The following is a 22,232-nucleotide window of genomic DNA, read 5'->3' as shown; positions in this document are numbered from 1 at the left end:
GTCATCACTCATTTCATAATCTACACTATGTGGGGTTATTACTATGGCGACATGTAGAAGACCATAGACATGTTTGTTACCTGTACTTTTGCACTTCTCTGTCTGTAGAAGTAGCTTAAGACACAACACTTTTACTCCTACTTTTACTGCAACTTTTCTAACCTGGCCAGAAAGATAAATTCTTGCAATATTTGTGTTACAAGAATTCTTCTGGCCTGGCTCCTGCTGTTGTGTTAGATCCACGCCAATAATGTTTCCGACCAATCACAGGGTAGTATTGTGGTTTGAGGCGGAGCTGAAGGTGAAGCCTCCAAATGAACCAAAACAAACCTGGCAGTGCTGACTGATCTACTTGAGTCCTGGTTTAGTCCTGGTTTAGTCCTGCTTTAGTCCTGCTTTAGTCCTGCTTTAGTCCTGCTTTAGTCTTGGTCTAGTCCTGCTTTAGTCCTGCTTTAGTCCATAGAGCCCTGGTTAAGTTCAGGTTAGTCTACAGTCTTGATTAGTCCATATAGTGCTGATTTAGTTCTGATTAGTCCATGTAGTCTTGGTTTAGTCCTAGTTATTCCATATAGTCCTGGTTAGTCAATATAATCCTGGTTTTGTCATGGTTTAGCCTTGGTTAGCCCACGTTGTTCTGGTTTACTCCTGGTTAGTCCACGTAGCCCTGATTTAGTCCTGGTTAGTCCATATAGTCTTGGTCTGTCAATATAGTCCAGGTTTAGTCCTGGTTAGTCCACGTAGTCCTGGTTTACTCCTGGCTAGTCCACGTCGCCTTGGGTATAGTCCTGGTTAGTCCATGTAGCCCTGGTTTAGTCCTGGTTAATTCATATAGTCGTAGTCTGACAATATAGTCCTGGTTTAGTCCTGGTTAGCCCACATAGCACTGGTTTAGTCCTAGTTAGTCCACATAGTCCTGGTCAGTCAATATAGTCCAGGTTTAGTCCTGGTTAGTCCACATAGCCCTGGTTTAGTCCTAGTTAGTCCATGTAGTCCTGGTTCAGTCCTAGTTATTCCATATAGCCCTGGTCAGTCGATATAGTCCTGGTTTAGTCCTGGCTAGTCCACGTGGCCCAGGTTTAGTCCTGGTTAGTCCATATAGTCTTGGTCTGTCAATATAGTCCAGGTTTAGTCCTGGTTAGCCCACATAGCCCTGGTTTAGTCCTAGTTAGTCCATGTAGTCCTGGTTCAGTCCTAGTTATTCCATATAGTCCTGGTCAGTCGGTATAGTCTTGGTTTAGTCCTGGCTAGTCCATATAGTCTTGGTCTGTCAATATAGTCCAGGTTTAGTCCTGGTTAGTCCACGTAGTCCTGGTTTAGTAAACCCTCAGAGCTCCTGGTGCCTCGTTCCAGCACACACAGAGGAGGTGGCGGCTCGTGCGGTCGTCTTCTGACTTGTTTGCTTTTGTCTGGGTGTTTCCTGGGCTCAGAGGAATGTGCTACAGAAGTGTCAGTGGAGTTCATGTGGTTTTTACTGGGATGGGTCAGACAGGTGGAGGAAAAGTACGTCAAACGCACAACCAAAGTAACCGGTCCCTCTTGAAAATAAGAAAAAACGGGGTATTTCACTTGTACGAGGCATTAACCGCTAACACATGACATATTCAGATCACTATGTTACCTTTTATTGTTTCAAAAATGCAATATTCACCAAAAACAACACGCTTTATAAGTGTTTTTTTAAGTTTTAGGTTTGTTTTTTTTTACATTTTGAGTGTCCCCTCCCTTTGCTCTCCACGCTAAGTCACTCCCCCTTCACACTGCTATCACATTACAATCAAAGTGCATCCCGCTAATGCAACTACTGCACATCGCGTCAGGTTTGTGAAGTTGTAGTGTACTGTCTTGTATCCTGCTTTTGTATTTTTATGGAGAACTGACACGTGGGAGTACGGGTGACGTAGACTTGTAGGTGGAGAATTGGAGAGAATCTTAACCGTAAGGAGGGTTCGAATAGGGCCTAGGAGAGATCACTAGATTACTCAGACATTCATAGATGACATTTAAAACCTCTTTAAGCTTCTTTTGATGTTTTGAATGCAATAATATGGTAGAAAGCTAAAAAAAAAAATCAGTTTCTCATAATACACCCTCGCCTTAAGTCTCAAGAGGACGTCCTGTATAGATAAAGGTTTACAAAAGTGCATGTTGTGCATCATTTCCCTGTAAGTTTTTTGTTTCATGTGAATATTCCCGGTAATTACAGTGGTATTAATGATAAACCAGGTGAACAAATCTGCATTCTGACAGTTAAGCAGCAAATTGCACCATAGAATTCTGCCCTCCAGCTCAGTTTAACCTATAGGGATTGCTCAATTTTGACACATGCCCAAAAGTCACTGACAGTTGGAAAAAATACATAACTCTTTCGTTTCTACATATTTCTCGTTTATTTTTTCAGAGCATTTAGAACGACCTTTCCGACATTAATCTGAGCAAACACAGCACCGAGGAACGAACCCTCATTATACAGTGGAACTTTGAGTCACATGGGTCAAATTCACAAACCTAGTGGTGTCAAAGTCGACATTTTAACACCAGAGATGCCCCGATCGTAAACGCCATTAAGGGAATAATAAGTCGTTTTCAAAGACAGGGGGCAGTATGTGATCTCCACAGACCTGACTAGTCCTGATTTCTTCCTGTGGGGCGATCTTAAAGAAAAGGTTTTTGTGAATAAACCTCAGACAATAAACGACTTAAAACATAATATCGAGGATCAAATAAGAGCCATAAGCCATTTTTACTTCCCCTAGTTTAAGTAGTGATAAGTTCAAGTGTAAGTGAATAATTATAACCGTATATATTTACAAAAATCTCAGAAGGTTCATTTTACCTACTGCTAAAATTTGGTGAGTTTAACTTAAGATTTATCGGAGCTACTGAAGATTTAAAAGTGTCAGTGACTTTTGGGCCTGTATGAAAACTGTTTTGTGTAAAGGCCTTTCCCCACTCAAAATATATCGTATTTTGATTTAATTTCCGAACATGTTTGTACAGATTTAAACTACAGGGTTAGCAGTTTTTATGCAGAATACGACAGAAGATGCTAATTGTGTCCATTCAAGTAGTAATTTCGATTTGGTTGCGATTAATCTTAAAGCCGTATTACTGTATATACATTCCAGCTCTGTAGTGAGTGAATGTATGTGTGAACATGTTGGTTCATGTTCAGCGTGGGTGTATTCCATCACATGTGTACCTGCTCTATACGACCAACGCCCCGTACGGTAAAGTGTGACTACATTAGCTGGTATTTGTCACTCTTTTCTAGTCTGTATATTACCACTTAACGTCACAGAGAAGTTGTACAAGTCTGAGAAACGCTGGGCATCACATACTATCGCCAAGAAAGTTGCTTTGATGGGATGGGATAGTATCTGTGGTAAATATTTATCACAGTTTTACGTCAGTTAAGTGTCAGTTTGGGGGGAAAAGTTGAGAAAAAAGTACAAAAATACAAGAAGTAGCACTGAGTTATTAAGCCTTGTCAAGCCTTGTAAAGTCATATTCTTTATCACTTTAATCACGACTATTGTGTTTTTACCCAGTGTTGACATTATTGTTGCTAGGTAACAGTTATGAAATTACCTCTGCGTACTGTGTGTCACATGTTGTATGTGTCCAACCAGGAAGTAACACCAAATTTAAAGGTCCTGTATTACTCAAATTGACTCTTGGGAGCATTAAGCTGCGTTATAATGTAGTAACGTCATCAAAAACATGTCTGGAGTTGTTTATTATTAGTCTGTCTATGTCTCCAACGCTCAAAATGCTCTGTTACTACCTTGTGATGTCATACAGTGGTAGTTTTCAAGTTAATAGCTCCTTTTACATTTTGTTCAGTAGAGATTGACAATTCCAGGACTGAAATTATCCAAATGATTCTAGTGAAGCTGTATAGGGTTTAAAAACACAGTGGAGCACTTCCTGAATTATGACATCACAAGGTGGAACAGGGTGTTTTCAGTTTGAGGGAAGAACCCAGCCTAAAGATACAGGATTTACGTGTTAAACATGCGTGACAGAAACAAACAAAAAAAACTTTTCCTCATGTTTGTGATGAGTTTGTGATGAGGAAACAACATTATAACACAGATCTTTAAAAAACAAGGAGGTTTGGCGTCAAAAAGCTTGATCTTCACTTGAACGGGAGACCACTGGGAATCTCAAGTCCCACTCGCACAAACTGTTATCGTGTCCTCAAGCAAGACACTTCACCCACATTGCCTCGTATGCGTGGTATGTGTGCGTGAGGGCTGTCGATGTCATATGAAGTTTAAGGGAGACACTGCATACCAAACATGTTAAAACCGCTTACATATTTTGCAGAAGCTCAAAAGGCTTTAAAAACATAACAAGCTGGTGGTTTTGCATCTGATCTCCTGTCATCGTAAGATAAATTGCGGGGAGTTATGCTACTGCACAGGTTTGAAACGTTTCCCCGTGACGATAATGTGAAGGAGGCACGTGAACTGGGCTTGGTTCTGTTAATTACAATGGGATCAAAGTGGGATTTAAACCAAACTGGGGCTATATCAGGTGTAAATAGGATCTTAAAGGGCCGATACTGCTCTATTTTCTGATATAATGTTGTTTCCTCACCAAAAACATAGCCAGAGTTGTGTTTTGTTTCATTCACGCATGTTTAACGCACAAACTCTATACGTTTAGGCTCTTGTGGACTTTCCATTACCGTAACTCCGCAACCAATCGTGCTCTCATGTAAATCCAAACGGCATCTCAAAGCAGAGGCATGGGGCTATTTAAATATGTTACTTATTTTACCGAAGATTACAAACTCATAAGCTGCACAACTTCAGATATCCTTTAGTAAACATTCCATAAAATATGACCTGGCAAAACCAATGTCTTAGCTGCATAAACGCCTGACATTTTTTATAGGAAGGGCTGTAAAACCCTAACTCTAAGTAGAATATGCGTAATCTCTCGTATAAATGTCGATTATTGTTCAAATATGTAATTTAAAGTTTTTCTGAGCTGTCCAGATAGTTTTTTCATTGTTTGCTTGCATAAAAGTTACTCAAAAGTACATTCATTTTTAGATTTTTCTTCTGTTTAAACTGGTATTACACATTTATTTGATGCATCAATGGAAAAATAAGGATGGATTTGTAAAATAGAGGTAGTTGTGTGAAAAAGGGCAAAAGTACACGCTGATACTTCCTTTAACATGATTTTTATGGCTAAAAAAAGAAGAAAAAAAAGTGTAGGCGAGGTGTAATGGTCTATAATGTGCTCAGTTCTTAAAGGGTTAATTAAAACACTCCATTACAATTTGTGATGTCATGTGGTAATACAGGAAGTGCTCTACTGTGTTTTTAAACTTTATGCACCTTCACTAGAATCATTTGGATGATTTCAGCCCTGGAATTGCCAATCTCGACTGAACTGAACGGTAAAAGGAAGCATTAACCCTTTAAGGACTGAGCAAACTATAGGCCAGTACAGCTCGCCTAGACTTTTATTCTTTTTTAGCCAGAAAAATCATGTTAAAGAAGTATCACAAGTACTGTATTTTTTCACACAACTACCTCTATTTTACATATCCATCCGTATTTTCCCTTTGACACATCGAATAACTAACCACCTGCGCTCTGATTGGTCGTCTTCGAGGGACAACGGAGGCAGATTACCGTAACGACAGTAAAATATTTAAAGAGCCCCGTGCCTCTGCTTTGAGACGCCGTTTGAATTCACACGATCGCACAATCGGTTTCGGAGTTACGGTATCGGAAAGTCCGCAACCGCGAGCCTATCGGAGACGACAGCATCCGTCGCTATAGGGTTAACTTGAAAACTACCACTTCATGACATCACAAGGTGGAACAGAGCAGACAGACAGGCTAATAATAAAGGATTAGAATGAAACAAAACACAACTCCAGGTATGTTTTCGATGATGTAACAGCATTGTAACGCTCACAAGAGTCCATTTTTTTGGTATAATATAGGACTTTTAAAGGTGAACAGTGTAAGTTTTCCATGGGTGTGTTTGCTGCCTGCTTGTTTCCATGGAGATGTTATCGACTCACCGAGTTCCCATGCAGGCCAGGTTACAGATCAGACCAATGCATGTAGGCTTGTGCAATTAAAACACGTGCGACGCTATACTGGGGAACATTTAGACCAAAGTAATAAGTTATTTCAGTAAAGCATAGACAAGGCGAGCACGAAATTTACATAGTGCAGCTGTAAACTAAATACAAAGCAGGAACAACCGAGCCCTGACCAGTCTGAAATATGAAACTAATCTGGACATAAATCAGATATCGGCCTGAGTACTTAAGTGGTTCTGGTTCACGCTGGTTTAGTTCTGATATGGACTTGTTGTTGTCCTCTTCTAGTCCTGATTTAGTCCTGATCAAGTCTAGGTTTTCTGTGTTTAGTTTCTGATGTCGGTGTGTGCAAGTGTGAACGCACCCAGACTGGACCAGGACCAGACCGGGTTATTTTTAAACCCCCGTAAAACTGAATCTAAACCAGTTATAAACAAGTCGTTGGCAAATTCGAGGTAAACATGCTCAAATCAAATATGGTTTTTAATGATAACAGTTCTAATGTTGATTTATTCTTAATTACAAAGACGCTGGACATGATGGACAAGCTGTTTATGTCATAATTTGGTGTTTTGGTTCGCAAGAAGATCCAATCAGACAGCAGAATGAGCACAATATATCGCAAAAATATTGATAACGAAATATCGGTTGGTTCAATAATCGATATCGCTATAAAATAAATATATCATAAAAAACACAAAGTTCTCAATTTTGCAGAAATGTACTGTTTTTGAAAGGTAAAATGGACCAAAAAAATTGATTTTTCTTATTACGGTAAGTCCTAATTTAGACTTATCTTGGTTTAATTTCTACGTTTTTACCTGCAAAAAATAAAAGCATGTACATTTTCTTATTTTTATTTTACTGAACTGTGCCAAAAAGTTTACTAAATCATTATCACAACACAAAATCGAACTACACACCTTTTTCTAATCCAGATCTAAGCCGAACCTAGTCCCAAACCAGACTGAACCAGGTCTAAACTGAGAGTACTCCATGATTAACTTCAGTCTGTGCACCTATTTGGCGATGGCCCGTGTTTTCCTCCTAATAGTCCATTGTGAAGGAGCTATTGGAGAGAGAGGGGGGAGGTGAGGAGGAGGAGGAGGAGGAGGAGGAGGAGGGGGCTAAAACAGTGAAGCTGGAACAGGCCGACCCATTTCGGAACAGCAGCACACAATGGGAAAGTTGTGTTGCCGGATGACTGACTGTACCGCCTGTGTTATTCGTCACACATTTTTCAAACTTTCAAAGATGTAAACAAAGGCCCACAGGGGTTTGTTTCATGTTTTGAGTTGTGCGTAATGAAATAAAAAACCTCATGGTAAGTTTGAGAACCTTTACCCACCTTTGGTCGGTGTGACTTTGGGCAGAAAACTTCATATAGTCTGATTTTTGGAAGAGCGTGCAGCATAAAAGCACTGAAGTGTATTAAATGTTGTCTTTATAGAACCACTTTTGGTCCAATGTGCATTTGTCATATGTAAATTTTAGAGTTTTTAACATGGACTTATCTTTTGCAAATAGTCAAATCCAATAGATAACACATTTATACTGCCATGCAACAACATTTTTGTGCCAAATGAATCAATATTTGTCTGTATTTCCTGTTGTACTGCTGCATATGGTTTGCTATGATCAAATATAATGATCAAAATAGTGAGTTAAATAAAGTTCCTCCAGCTTTTTAAGGGGGATCCCGAGGTTTCGCCAGGTCACAGAGACGATGTCCCTTCAGCGTGTCCTGGGTTTTTCCTGGCGTCTCCTCCTCCTCTCAATGTGGAGGAGCAGCGGCTTTACTCCAAGCTCCTCCACACGTCCGCTCTGTCTCTATCTCGCTTGTCCTTTCAGTCAAGTTCACGACCATAGATCTAAACCAGGACTAAACCGGGGGGCATAGGTGAGGGTAGGAACGTAGACTGACGGGTAAAACGAGAGCTTCGCCTTTCCAACTCAGCTCCTTTTTCACCACAACAGTCCGATACAGCGACGGCACCACTTCAAACGCTGTCAGTCTCACCCTCCATCCTTCCCTTACTCATAAACAAGACCGGAGATACGTGAACTTCTCCGCTTACGGCAGGGTCTCTCAACAAGCCTCCTTTTTCTGATCGAGAACCCTGGCCTCAGATTTGGAGGAGCTGAAATGCTTTATCTAAAAGGTAAAATTAAATTCAGTGATTAAAAGTTCACTATATGCAGCTTTTTTTTGTTGAAGATTTTAAACTATCTCAACAATAAAGTCTCTATTTATTCTCGCTGTAACACTTAGCTAAATTAGAACAGTCACACAAAAACTCACTTTGGCTTTCTAATCCTTTAGAAGCTGCTCCCTGGGGCGCAGCGAGAATTAATTCTACACGGCCCGGGATTTTCTGTAATTTAACTGTCTCAAGAATCTATAGCCAGTTTGTTTCATTTCATTACAACAAATACAGACATGGACAAGGAAAGAAGAGTCGCAACGGAGCTACCTCAGTGGAGTATTCTGTCGTATTTCCTTAAAAAAACATGAAAAACAGAACTAGTTAAGTTTAAACAGTTGTCCAACGTTCTTCCTCACTTACCTTATGCCTTCTGAGTATTCTTATTATTCACCATGATGAGTTTATAAGTGCTTTTCACAACCTTTTTACCATCACTCTAATGCTAACAACAACTAGCATGCAAACAGCACACCACTAACTAACTAACCACTAACCACCACTACCTGCAGGATTAAAGCAGGTCTAAATTTGGACTCACTTTGATTATCGTTTCCGAAGGAGGAACCACCACCTGTCTCTGATGTTATTGCTTTGTCTGGAATATCCCACAGTAATGCATTAAATGTATCTGTTTCCATGGATACAAGCAGGTTACAGGGTAGGCTAGGTTACAGGACAGATCTAAGAATACATGTTTTGCGGGGTATTTCTTTAATCATAACAACACTGTAATACACATGTGTCAAACTCAAGGCCCGTGGGCCAAATTCGACCCGCCACATTATTTTATGTGGCCCGCGACAAAGTAAATTGAAAGGTATGACTGTCTTAAAATGTCAGTTTATCACTAGATACACAGTTAAACAGCCATTTTTTCATATCTATGCAACCTCAATAAGTAATAAATATAGAAACATTTAATTAACAAGATTAAAACGTAGTGACATTTATCTTACAGTTACATTTGGCCCTTTGAGAGCAACCATTTTGTTGATGCGGCCCTCGGTGAAAATGTGTTTGGCACCCCTGCTGTAATAGAATAAATGCATGGGAACAAGAAAAATTGCAGAGTGTAGCTTTAAAGAAGACCTATTATGCAAAATCAACTCTTCAGAGCTTTGAACCATTTTATAGTTGTTTCCGCTTCTCATTTACCCTCTGGAAGTTGTATTTTTAGAGTGATTCGTGCATGTTTGAGCAAACTTTAATCACTTATTTTCAAGACGCCAGATTGCAGCTCAATCCTCATTTTTTTTTCACCGCCGCTGGCATATGCTCTGTACTTACTTCATTCTTCAATTTTATTTTCTTAATCGTGATACCCGTAGGATTCAGCAGCATCACATACTCATTTTGGTACAAATAAAAAGAAATCCGCTACTTGCTAGTGCGATGTGCAGCTGTCCATAGGAGGCGCCGACAGCTACACGGCTCTTTGTTGTGGTGACGTTTACGACGACGTCAGCTCAGATAGTTTTCTAACGCGGAAATCAGTGGACATATTCTTTTATTAAATCGTTTTAGATGAATATTGCGGTTTAAAATGTGCAAATTAAAACATAACGATCCACGGACGTCATAGATTATAACGATATAGCAGACACAAGCACAATACGTCCTTTTTCATTTGATTTATTAACACTAAATACTTTCCCTCCCTGTTTTGAAACACTACCTATTCCGACAACCATCTGAACTATTTACCGTACGGAACAAGCCTGCAGTCCAAAAATATCTCACAGAACAACTTTTACCAGAGAATGATCTATTATCCCTTTAAAGCACTGCTGCACTGTAGCTATCGGAATGTCCACTAGATTGCTTCCTCAGCTGGCTTAATGGGTATTATACTATTGTTACCATGGTTGCATAATACTACAATAATGCTTCTTTGCTGTTGTATTTACACCAGCTTAGTTCTTAGTTTGGTAATACAGTTGAACGCAGTTTTTAATTAGACAAAACTGGGACTAAATCAGGGCTAACAAATGATGTTTTTGTTGAAAGCTGGATTCAAACACCATCAGATCAACGGACAACACTCTACCAACTGAGCCACTGTCGCTTTTGCTTGAAATGCTCCACAGTAAGGCATTCAAATTCTGTCTATCTCCATGGAGACGATCAGTACTTGATGCTATAAGGCAAACGTACAGGTCAGATCTTTGCTTTGTTGAAAAAAGTTGAGTAGTTATTTGACTTTTTCTCTTTACTACATAATTCCATATATCTCGCTTCATATATTTGATGTTTTTTGTTTATCTAAAATGTAGAAAGTAGTAAAATGAAGGGGAAAAAAAGTAATATTTAAACTTTTAACTGGATGCGAGATATAGATAACGTAGAATATTCCAGGGAAATCAATAACATCTCCAAGATAAAGCAGAGAATGTTACATAGTGCAGCTGTAATACAATATAAAGCACGTTTTTTTAGTTTTTTTTTTGAAAAGTACTACAACCACAGCTGAACCTGGGTTGCGAGAGCCTTAACCTGCAGATAGATGACATATAAAAGTCATCAGGCCTTACGTGAAAGCTCAAAACCTCCAGAATTCACTCACAACCCAAACAAAAGAGTCATGTGAGGCTCATTCTGCTTCGTGATTGGAGAAATGTCTAAAGAACCAAAACACTAAATTATTGTCCAGTGTTCTTTACAATTGGCATAACAGCTTTAGTGTACCCAGGCAACATAAGCGAGGCCTTTTCCGGCTTTAGCATACACAAGGACCTTTGCCTCCTGCTCGATTTGTAACCTGATTAGCCTATCTTAAGCTGCTGGAACTTTGAGACCCAGTGAATGTTTGGCTTGTCACTTTTTTTTTTTTTTTTACAGTATCCTAGCTTACGTGACGTCAAAAAGGCCTCATAAGTGATTACAAGCGCGGGGGGGAGAAACCGACGCAGTAAACAGGGATGATATTAACAGCGCCAGTACCACACGCAGCTTAAAAATACGACATGATCAAAACGCATTCACAAATAGAGCGCCACCTGCCACTGCCGTCACGTGGATGCGCTCACCCAACAAAATGGCAGACTAAACATATCAGGGGCGCCCGGCTCGGGTTACAGCAGGGGAGTCCAGTCAGGTGGCTCCTCCGAAACTGACACATGCTAATTTGGTCGTTGCGAATCACATGCTCATCGTGCAGAATTATGCGACTTGAGGTGGATTATTTGGTAAAAAATGATTGAAACTGGTATTAATTTGTGGAAAAATTGGGTTTAATGTGATTGGTAAGCTACGATTAGCCTACTTTTAACAATGTAAGTAGTAAGGTTGGCAAAAGCATTGAAAATCAGATGCTAATCGGTACAAAAACGTGTATTGAAACTACCCTTTTGATCAGATATCGATACTAAAAAAAAGGTCATATTCACAGGACGGAATTTAACCTTTCCTGAATAGGTTTAGATTGAGCTTGAGCTGTATCAAAACAAGTATAAGAGACATAAACAAGTATACGCCCATGGACCACTGTGGAATCTACCTGGATTACACAGATATAAAGCCACATGGTAATAAAAAAGAGGTAGTTTAATTTAGTTTATTCTTTATTTATCAGGGACCGTGCACAAATTCATTAAAAGATGGTTTAGCTACTGCTGCTTTCCATCTGCAGTCCCCGAGCAGGTGAATACACATGAATTACACACATTATAAGACTAACTTAGTTCATCTTTCTCTCCAATGCACTATGTTTCCTACAGTCCAAACAAAACATTATGTGCACGTTTTTACAATGGATACAGTACAAACGAGCTTCACAATGTGCTTTTTCAGATTCCTACTGAAATTGTTGAGATATATAGACAACTTCAGACTGTCTGGAAGTGGATTACACTGCCAGATGGTTTGAAAAGTGCTTTGATTTAATGTTGAAAGTGACGTTCTATTGTCTAAAGAGTGTTTTGTATTATCACTGTGGTATTGGAATCAGTATTGAGAGTCGAATTTATTCCTTAGTATTGAAAGAGTTTGAAATTTTAGCCATTTGGTTCATGTAGAACTAGCTTTAAAGTACACATTTAGCCTTAGTAATGTTTAGATAGATTGGATATTTTCATTTGCTTTTAACACAGGCAGGGTAATGTCTATAAAAGATAACGCATAAATGTAGACTTACTAACCTAGCCTATTTTTATGTTTGAGGGAGTTTCAATACATTGCACTTTAAAACCAGGGCTGCTTCTGATAATAATCTTTAAATAAACATACCAGTCAGAAAATTAAACATTTAAAACTGGATTTGTAAAACATTCATGTTCAGGAAACCTTTCAGAACTGTGTAATAAAGACATACACAAAAAAAACATTTATCTGTAGTTTATTTTATTAAAAAGACCAGGGTGCAAATATGAAATTAAAAAAAATAAAGACAAGCATATAATTTTTAAGCATTTAATACAAACTTAACAATATAAACTATTTCAGTCCCTCTTGACATGTAAGACACTGACTCAAAATACTTTGTTATACCGTATTTTTATCAAGTATTGCACAATGTAGGTACAAAATTAATATTCATACGATTACATTTTGTCCATAGTATAGCAAAAATCTGTTTAAACTCTTAACAGAAAATACAATTCATCTTTCAGAAAAAAGCAAATATTCCTACACTTTGAGTTCCACCACTAAGGAACACTGTACACAATCTTTAGAATAGTTCATGTATCTTTAAAGATGGATTTATTTAACAATTATCTTCTTAAAAAAAGAAAAATAAGGAAAAGCTGCTGCAGCCATCACAGATCACTGGAGTAGTAAAAAGATATAAATGCAACACCATGTCATAGAAACAATATATACTCTGATATCATACAAACTCTGTACTAAATTAAATTATACAGTTAGAAAAAGACCAAGTAACCCCACTTAGTAGTGCCAATTCATAAAAATCTGCCTTGCCTTACCACCTCTGAAATACTGTGAGAGGCCAAAACTTGAAGCTTGTATATTTTTTTCTATTTTTTGAAGTACTTTTAAATGTAGTAAAAAATTTTGTGCTTAGTTGGCAAAAAGGAAAAGAAAAACAACAATACATGTCGAGTAACCAAGCTTGGATGTGTTTATACAAGCTTCGAGTCAAAACAAACTCAAGGGGGCGCTGTAGAAAAATCACCCTTGGGCACATGCTCTTTGACTGCCGACAACTCCTTCATAAGTCCGGTTTTCCGTATGTGCGCGTTTGTTTTTCCTTCACTTTGAGCCTGCGTCATTCATAAATAACCACGGTGCGTTTTAGTTCGCCATGACCGGCTGGAATTGCTGGTTGGAATACTGCATGTTGTTCAGGCTGAAGTTGAGCCCGTCCACGAGGGACTTGTCGTTGAGGCTCCCGTAGGCCGCGAACATGTCGAAGGCGTTGCTGTACGGCAGGTGGCCCAATCCAAGAGAGCCCTCGCCTGGGAAAACGGCTCCTGGGCTGAGCTGTCCTGGGAGGCTAGGCGGGAACACGAACTCCTTAGCGTTTGGAGATAGCGCGGAGGGCTTCGGCTGCTGGCCCAAGCCGTACAGCGAGTGCATGGAGGTGGACATGGCTTTCTGCTTGAGCAGCGTGTTCACATTCAGGCCAAGGTTATGGGTGGGAGAAGTGCGCGCCGCTTTGCCACTGCTAACGTTGCTGCCGTTGCTGCTATTGTTGTTGTTGCCGCGGCCGCTGCTCTTCATTTTAGTGGAGCCGAATTTGGTGGCAGCGAACGAGGCAGTGGTAAAGGTTAGGGGTTGCGTGGAGCGTGGCATGAAGGAAGGGCTGACAGCTGCCGATTGGCCAAAAGGAGGCGACGGCGAGCTGGATTCGGACGACGCTCCCACGGGGTCGCTGATCGGCATGAAGACCTGTGCCTCTGGGTTAAAGCTGTTCTTGATCTCCCGGTCCAGCTCGGAGCCGTTCTCGTTGTTATCGTCCACGTACAGCACTTTGACCGGTCCCTTCTCGCCAATCTGGTAGGACACTTCGAAGGGGTCGATCCACACGCTAAGGTCCTGAGGGAGGTTATTCCGTACGTCGTCGATGTCCAGGCCGCTCTCCTTGGCCGCCTGCTCCACCACGGGGTCTACCTTTTCCCCTACGTGGATGCAGCGATAGCCCGACCCCTTGTATGGCTTGTCCGGGTACCAGTGGCCCTCATACTTCCTCTTCAGCTGCCTCTCGAGCTCCTCACCAAATATATTCACGCGCCGCCGAGGGAGTTTGTTGTATAAATAGGAGATTATAAAATTGAGTGCTACTTGGATTTCCAGCTGCATAGCTTCTTCAGTGACGTCACAGAGTTGCTTGTTTTGAGCGAGGCAAAAAGCTCCAAGGCTGCCGTGATCAGTGTAGTGACAAGATTCAGAGGAAGTGCCAGTGGCCCAAGGGAATAATCCGTCCTTCAGCAGGTTCAGTTCTTGAATCCTGAAAAAAACAAAAACAAATAAAGCTATAAGAAAATGGGTACATTTCAAAGTATTTACATTTTGTATTCAAATCTCGGCATTATAAATATTATAGTTGGGATTACAAAAGGTAATAACCCAAAGTGTTATAATACAAATAGATGAAGCTAAACTTGGCTAGAGAAAGCTAAGCTGATCCACTCTGCAGTAGGCCTTACAGCTTAGTTAGCATACTGAGCTACTGGCAGAGGCAGCCTTAAAGCCTAGTCTAATTATACTGACTGACAGGTAGACTACACTCAATGTTTTCACAATTCAAGGTGGGGAAAAAAAACTAACCCCAACACCACCATCTCCCCACGACACTGTATAACATGAGGTTTACTAAACCTTGGGAAAGAGGCAGAGGAATAATGTGGCCCTTTAATGACATCTCATTTGAGTGAAATTGTAGTGCTCAGCGTTCACAGCTCACTTCCCCTCTCTTTGCTGCAGTTGCTGCATCTCAGCTGCACAATCTCCATGGCTATAAATAAAGCTGCACTGACTCAGACGGTGTCAGCAGAGTGCTCCAGGAGTGCTCCCAGAGTGCTCCAGCGGCTCCTGTGACACCCGGGGCTGACCTCTACGCAGGCCGGAGGGCAGCTGTCAACAGTCACAAGGCTTTGCATGGGCTCATTCTACCACAGGACATGTCCAAACAAAAGGCTTAGAGCCTATAGAGCAGAGGGTGTATCTGCCCGGGCTGTTCTAGCGCCTTCCTCTGGCCCTCTGCTCCATCACGCACGGAGCGTGCGACGTGAAGCGCTATTACATAATCATCATTCAAAGTCCAACCACGGCCAGAAGGGCTTAACTACAGCACAGGAGGCCAGCCTCCACATCCAGGGCGAGGACAGTCCTTTAGTTTATCTGCTTATCATCTGTACCACAACCAACATGACTGGACCGAATAAAGGGTGTGATCTGACACAGCACAGGGTTAATGAACAGCCCTGTTTATCAATGCTCTTTGGTTCATGACACACCAAGAACAGACCGAGGGCACGGGATTAACATGAGCATCGACGACAGCAGCAGAAGAGACAGACGTGAGGACAGAGGACTTATATGATCATTAAACCCCCTGTGGTCCTACAGAATATTCACTGACTGTATGGACATTCACGCATTTTGACACCTCGAAACGCACAGAACAAGACTCTATAACCGTCTGATTACACGTTTAAAGATGATGATGATGATAAAGGGCTTGTCACAGAGAAAACACTTACATGGAAAATGTCCCGCAGCTCCGTTTGCACAAGATAATCCGCCTCCGCGAGGAATTTACAGCCACAAAACAGGAGAATAAAACGTTGCCAGTGTTTATAACGCTCCAGGCGACAGTGTTGTGGTGGGGTAAAGGTGGTAAAGCCAAAATCCGTGTGTCCGCTTCTACGGAACTCCCCACAGCCCGGGAGTTTACAACTCTGCCCTTTAAAACTCTGCTGCGCTATATTTATACGAGCCCTCCGCCACGGACACGGGGGAGGTGGTGATGCGGCTCACAGAGGTCAACACCCAGCGCGGCCTTCCTATTGGTCCAACCTATTTACGTCACGCATATCCACCGCCATCTCGCCTCCTGATTGGCCAGTTTCGCCGCCCGTTAACTGTGAGGCTCTATTTACGGTAGTGCTTTGCCTTTCATGTGCTGTGGACTACTTTTTGAAGGAGACGAGCTAAAATGTCCTCTGTAAGCCCTGTAAGAGCGAAATGTGCTGCAGTTACACAACAAACCTTATGTCCACTAAACATGAGGACCAAATGAGAGCAAACACAAGCATTTACTTCAAATATAGCCACACCACACACTGTCCTTCACTGCATTATTGAAGCTGTGCCTGGTCATGCATGTTACATTAGGCTGTAGGAAACATAGTGGTGTCTAATGTCTAATCCTTTGAGCAGGTGGAGGTGTGTGTTCATAAATCAGCTTTTCATGTAGCATAAACAGATCCTCCAGAGCAGCAGCGGCGGCGGCTCGTGTGGCGGAGGGGCACACCTGTCTCCGGCTGTGTTTCCCACTTCTCTCCAATGACATTTTCATGGTCTCTGAGCCAGCTGTAGAGAGCTCCTCCCCATGACTGCTGCTGCTTTCTGCCACAGCCTGCCACTCAGAAGTAACAACAGATACAATATTTTGTTCTTGAGTAAGAGTAACATAAATTCAAAATAATATTACTTAAGTAGAGGTATTAGTTCAAGGAATTATTCAAGTAACAGTAACTTAAAAAAAAATAATAAATAAAAAAAAAAAATAATAAAAAAAAAAAAAAAAAAAAAAAAAATATATATATATATATATATATATATATATATATATATATATATATATATATATATATATATATATATATATATATTATTATTATTATTATTATTATTTATGTATTTTTATTCAGTCATTATGAAGTAAAAAATACTTATAATGAATACTTATAATAATTTTAATAATAACACACAGGACTTAACTTAAAGAATAATTATTGGGAGATAACATCTGATCTAGGATAAAACATTAAATAAAGAACAAATTTTGGTAGACACAAAAATGAGACAAACTAAATCATATCTGAAGGAGCGCTGCAAGAAACACAAACGTTCAAACTGTCAAAATAACGCTTTTTTCACTTGTAGACTTACTCACAGTAGGAAAAGTAAGCAAAATTTCACTGAAGAATACTATTACTGCAAGAAAAGTATTAGGAGTACAAGTGTGCAGCGAGAAAAGTACTCTGAAAACATACAATTTCTTCAAAAAGTTACTTAAGTAAACTGAGTGCTGCCTGTCTCTGGTTATAAACTATTTGTTACACAATATTTTACCATTATTAATGAGTTAATGAGATAAGTTGTGGTTTTGTTTATAGTCTAAATTAGGCTCAAACAAGGAACAAGTGTGAAGAAGTGTGAAAACATCCAGTTTGGTTTTAGTCCTAGTTTAATCCTGGTTTAGTCCTGGTTTAGCCCTGGTTTAGTCCTGGTTTAGTCCTGGTTTAGCCCTGGTTTAGTCCTGGTTTAGCCCTGGTTTAGCCCTGGTTTAGCCCTGGTTTAGCCCTGGTTAAGTCCTCGTTTAGCCCTGGTTAAGTCCTCGTTTAGCCCTGGTTTAGCCCTGGTTTAGCCCTGGTTAAGTCCTCGTTTAGCCCTGGTTTAGTCCTGGTTTAGTCCTGGTTTAGTCCTGGTTTAATCCTAGTTTATTACATTCACATTTTCACGCTCACCACCTTCAAATTGGTTCCAAACTGGGACTAAATCCAGGGCTAAACCAGGACTAGAACAGGACTAAACTAAGTCTACATTAGGACACCCATATTTAGTCCAATTTTACTATAGTCCTTGGTTAAACTTGTTGTTTAGTCATGCCTTCTCAACTCCGGGCTTAGAACAGTTGTAGTACTAGTTTAGACTTGGCTTGGATCTACTTTAGTCCTGATATAGTCCTGGGTTTAGTCCAGATATAGTCTTGGTCCAGTCCTGCACATAAAGTGGCTGCTCTAGGTGCTATTCCCCCATGACGACACAACCTATTCTTACCTAACATGGGCTCTGCATTAAATTTGCATATATATAATAAACTCACATGAATTATAAAATGATACATCACACAACCCTTCACTTCGCAAGCTAGCTTCAAAAATGCTTAGGCGTACGTTTTGACGGCGTAAACGTTTCTAGCTCGGAGCAAGGTGATCCAAAGGAGATCTGCACAGGCGCGGAGAGCGAGGGGAAAATTGTCGATAGCCTACAATTTCAGTTTCAAATTGTCAGGGTCGATGTTAATTCGTTTGTGTAGTCAATAAAGCAAGAAAGGCAAGAAAACATGGCTATATGAAGCACAGTGTATTCATGACTGTTAATACGTTGGCTAGGCTAGGCTAGTCTGCTGCAATGATGAAATGGTTCAAGGAGATTAGCTAGTTTTAAGTGCTTGTTATGTGTAATGTGGCCACGGATCTGTAATAACACCTGGATAAGACACTCTTCCTCTGTCCTGGGGCGAGATCGACCCAGGAACGCCGGTCCTAAACGAATTCTTTGTCCGCGAAGGTTTTGGGGAATCAAACTGCTTGTGTTTGGCTGACAGGGCATCAACAGCATCAACAGCTTTCACAAAGGTCAGATTTTGTAGGGATTATTCTCTATTTATACAACTTTTTGGAGTATTTTTTATCCTCAAAACGCCTAAAAATTAGCTTTGTAAGATTTAACCTAGCTCCGCTCTGACCACGTTAGCTCCACTCTAGTCGCCATCGCTCTAGCCTGTCATCTGTTATCACACGCTAGGCTAGTTTTCAGGAAGTAACATGGAAGAAAACTTTTTTTGTTTTCATTTCGTACACACCATTGAAAACAATATGCCGCCATCTTTTGTTCATCTTCCAATCGTATTATACTTCCGTGGATGTAGCATACAAACACGCATAAGCTACATTATATAAAACTGGCGTGATCAGGTAATGCGCATTGAGTTAAGCTACATAAACCAAAACAAAAATGTCAGCTTGTACAATTTCAGGATGCGTTTGTGCGAAAGAGCAGTTTGCATCATAAAATCTTAATAATTTACTGTTTTTTTGTCAGTAATCTCAACCTACTGGCTAATGATAACATCTTACTGGTTAGCATAATATGGTTAGCAAACACTAGCTAAATCCAAATGAATAAGCAGCTAACCTCTGCAGTGAAAGGAAACACCAAACTCTCGTACTAGCTCAGTCACATCTGCACGGCTACATTTACGTCTTTTACCTCAGATGCCCTGTGTCCCGTTTTAACCAGGCTTGGCACCAGCACAATGTGGCATCCAGACAAAGGTAATTCCTTGTCTCAACTCACGTATAAATGCTGTCATGGGCCATTACTGAATAGTTATAAATAGCCAGGGTTAGCTAACGAGTGTAGTGGAGATTAGCATGTGCACAAAAGAGTTTCAGTGGACATTGTTTTACGGCTAACGATGATTACATTTTTAGCTTCTTTAAATGATGTTTAAGTGCATTTATCCCATTTAATTAACAGTTAACACAATAAAACAATCTTACTTAGTATTGTTGTTATTATTACCTTGTATAATGAAGTTTTTTTGGTACAATTTAACGTTGTACTTGAATTTTTTATGCGTTTTAAACAAGCAGACCCTACGTAACGTTAAAGCTAAAACCAGATAGGGCAACGAGACTTAGGCATATTAACAGTTAAAGCCACAGTATGTAACTTTTAGCCAAACAAGAAACTAAAATAAAAGCATTTTTTTTTCTATTTGATTGTTTATTGCACTGAAAAACTTGCGTCCTTACTGTAATTTTTGGGTATAATCTTCCACAGTATAACACAAAACCATGGAGAATGTTCTGAAATGTGGTTTTAACTTTCTATTTTTTTCAGACAGCATGCAGCAGACTTATTTTGAGTTTATTTAAGAGCTGTTTATACATATATCTATACTGGGGAAAGACAAATTTTGCTCAAATACATGAAAAAATAAAAATAAAATGGCAGGATACATGGTTTTTAATGTGAATGCTTTGCTAAACAGTGGACCAAGACATAAAAATAAGGTATACGCACTTGTTTTTTACTTCTATCTTTGTATTTGAGCAATAAAAAACAGCAATGAAACAACCCCTTTTTCACAACAACGCTAACCATATCCAAACCGTTCCCGTAAGTACTCGCAGTCCTTGATGTTTAGCTTGGTCGCACTCGGCAGCTCCACAAACAAGGTGCGGCCGGTGTGGTGCTTTCCAAGAATAGTCCCGTCCAGGCAGGCACAATGACGAGCTCCGGCGGTCACCAGATTGCCTCGCTGCAGGGGAGAGGCGCGAGTCCCCCCCCGATCCACTTGGGGTGCTGCCTGATGGATGACCAAACTCTCCATGAGGCCAGTGGACACAGAGACCAGGCACAGTACACTGCTGGCCTTTTCTCAAGCGTGTGGGGATGAGCAGATGTACAGGAGAGTTATCTGAACACTGGTAGGTTCCCCTGTCAGTAATAAACACACCGCAATAACAGAGCGGTTTTGACAATGAAAAATCGACTTTTCAGAGCTTTTAATCATGTTTTCCTTCGCATTTACCTTCTCAAAGTTGTATTTACAGTAATGGATGTTCGATTAATCTTTATATTCCTGCATTCAAGTCGTCAATGCTTCAATCTACCCCCGTTGTACTTACTTCATTCCCCAATTTTATTTTCTTAATTGGTGCTACACTTTGAATCTGCAGCATTTTGGTACAAAAGGGGAAAATAAATGTCTATAGCAGGGGCCAAAGACATGGTCCAGTAGAGCGGCACATTGTGATGACTTTTATAGCGACGTACCATAAAGGCGTAGATGGGAATCAGCTCTTTATACCTTAATAGGCTCTGCAGTTTTCCAATGCAGAAGTCAGTAGTCATGTTTTTTGTCATAATATTGTGATTTAAAATGGCCTAAATATAATATAATGATCCACAGGTGTCATACTTTATAATTATATGGTTTTAATATGTCTTATTTTATTTCAACTTATTTTTTTTTAGCTTCCTACCATGTTATAACGTTGCTCCCTCATTACAAAAAACATGCCTGAAGACTTTTTAGACGTCGTACATGCATATTTCATCTCTTTTGGGCTCTATTTGAAACCTCTTTATGGTTATCTGTACGAATCCGTCCAATGCTCAAACCACAAGCTTATTATCCATTCTCCCACATGACAATTCTTCATAAATATACAAAAGAATGACACCAAACTGTACACAACAGCCTCACAAACCTGATGTGATGTGCAGTAGTTTCATTAGTGCGCTCTGAAGGGGGAGTGACTTAGTGCAAAATGTATACGTATATAACATGTTAATACGTTGTGTTCTGTGAATCTAACATTTTCAAATGAATAAAAGGTAACATGGTGATCTAAATATGTTACGTTATCAGTAAATACCCCACAAAATGTAATCTTTTCTCGATTAGAACAAACGAACGATCCTTATGAATTTTCTTTCCTATTGAGGGGAAGGGTTGCCATTATTCAGTCACAAAGACATGATTGTTGTCAGGTGAAAGGACTTTAAGCCACTAGTTAAATACACCAAGCTTGTGGATCTAATCCCCAGCAAACAATGACAAAGTTCAACATGTGTGGGTTTTCTGTTTAAATACTACTTTCAGTGAATCTCTCACAGTTCTAGAGGCCTCTGTGCACTTTGGTTCGACTAAGCTGTTTGTGGAAAGAGTGGTATTAGGATTGTCACAATACTGTCAATAAAACACTGCAAAAAAAAGCTTGATACCAATTTAAATACCATAGTGACTGTATTATAGTTTTAGACACAAAATAATGTAATTTCTTTAATATATTACCACATGGTCTTATACTAGTATCAAGACTAAAGTACAGGCATGCCCCAACTGTGGCCCTGGAGCCAAATGTGGCCCTCAGACCAATTTTTCTTGGCCCATATTACCTTAAACGGTACTTTTATTGTACATTTCTGAAAATGTACTTACTGTCCATCTCAAATATTTAATG

The 22,232-nt window shown here is 40.0% G+C and overlaps 1 protein-coding gene across 1 annotated transcript; it reads right to left on the bottom strand.

The window, feature by feature from the left end:
- Positions 1-12,604: 12,604 nt before the first annotated feature.
- On the bottom strand, positions 12,605-21,598 carry LOC117386844 (protein Tob1-like). Its single transcript, XM_033984212.2, has 3 exons — positions 21,594-21,598; positions 15,945-16,017; positions 12,605-14,689 (listed from the first exon to the last, which is right to left on the bottom strand). Coding segments are annotated over exons 2-3 (1,158 nt in total). The 5' UTR covers positions 15,947-16,017; positions 21,594-21,598; the 3' UTR covers positions 12,605-13,533.
- Between the last annotated feature and the right edge of the window lie 634 nt (positions 21,599-22,232).

This window comes from Periophthalmus magnuspinnatus, chromosome 19 (genome assembly GCF_009829125.3).
Source record: "Periophthalmus magnuspinnatus isolate fPerMag1 chromosome 19, fPerMag1.2.pri, whole genome shotgun sequence".
NCBI classification, from domain to species: Eukaryota; Metazoa; Chordata; class Actinopteri; order Gobiiformes; family Gobiidae; genus Periophthalmus; species Periophthalmus magnuspinnatus.
Note: the sequence above shows the minus strand (reverse complement) of the source record. Positions and strands in the feature narration are given on the sequence as shown.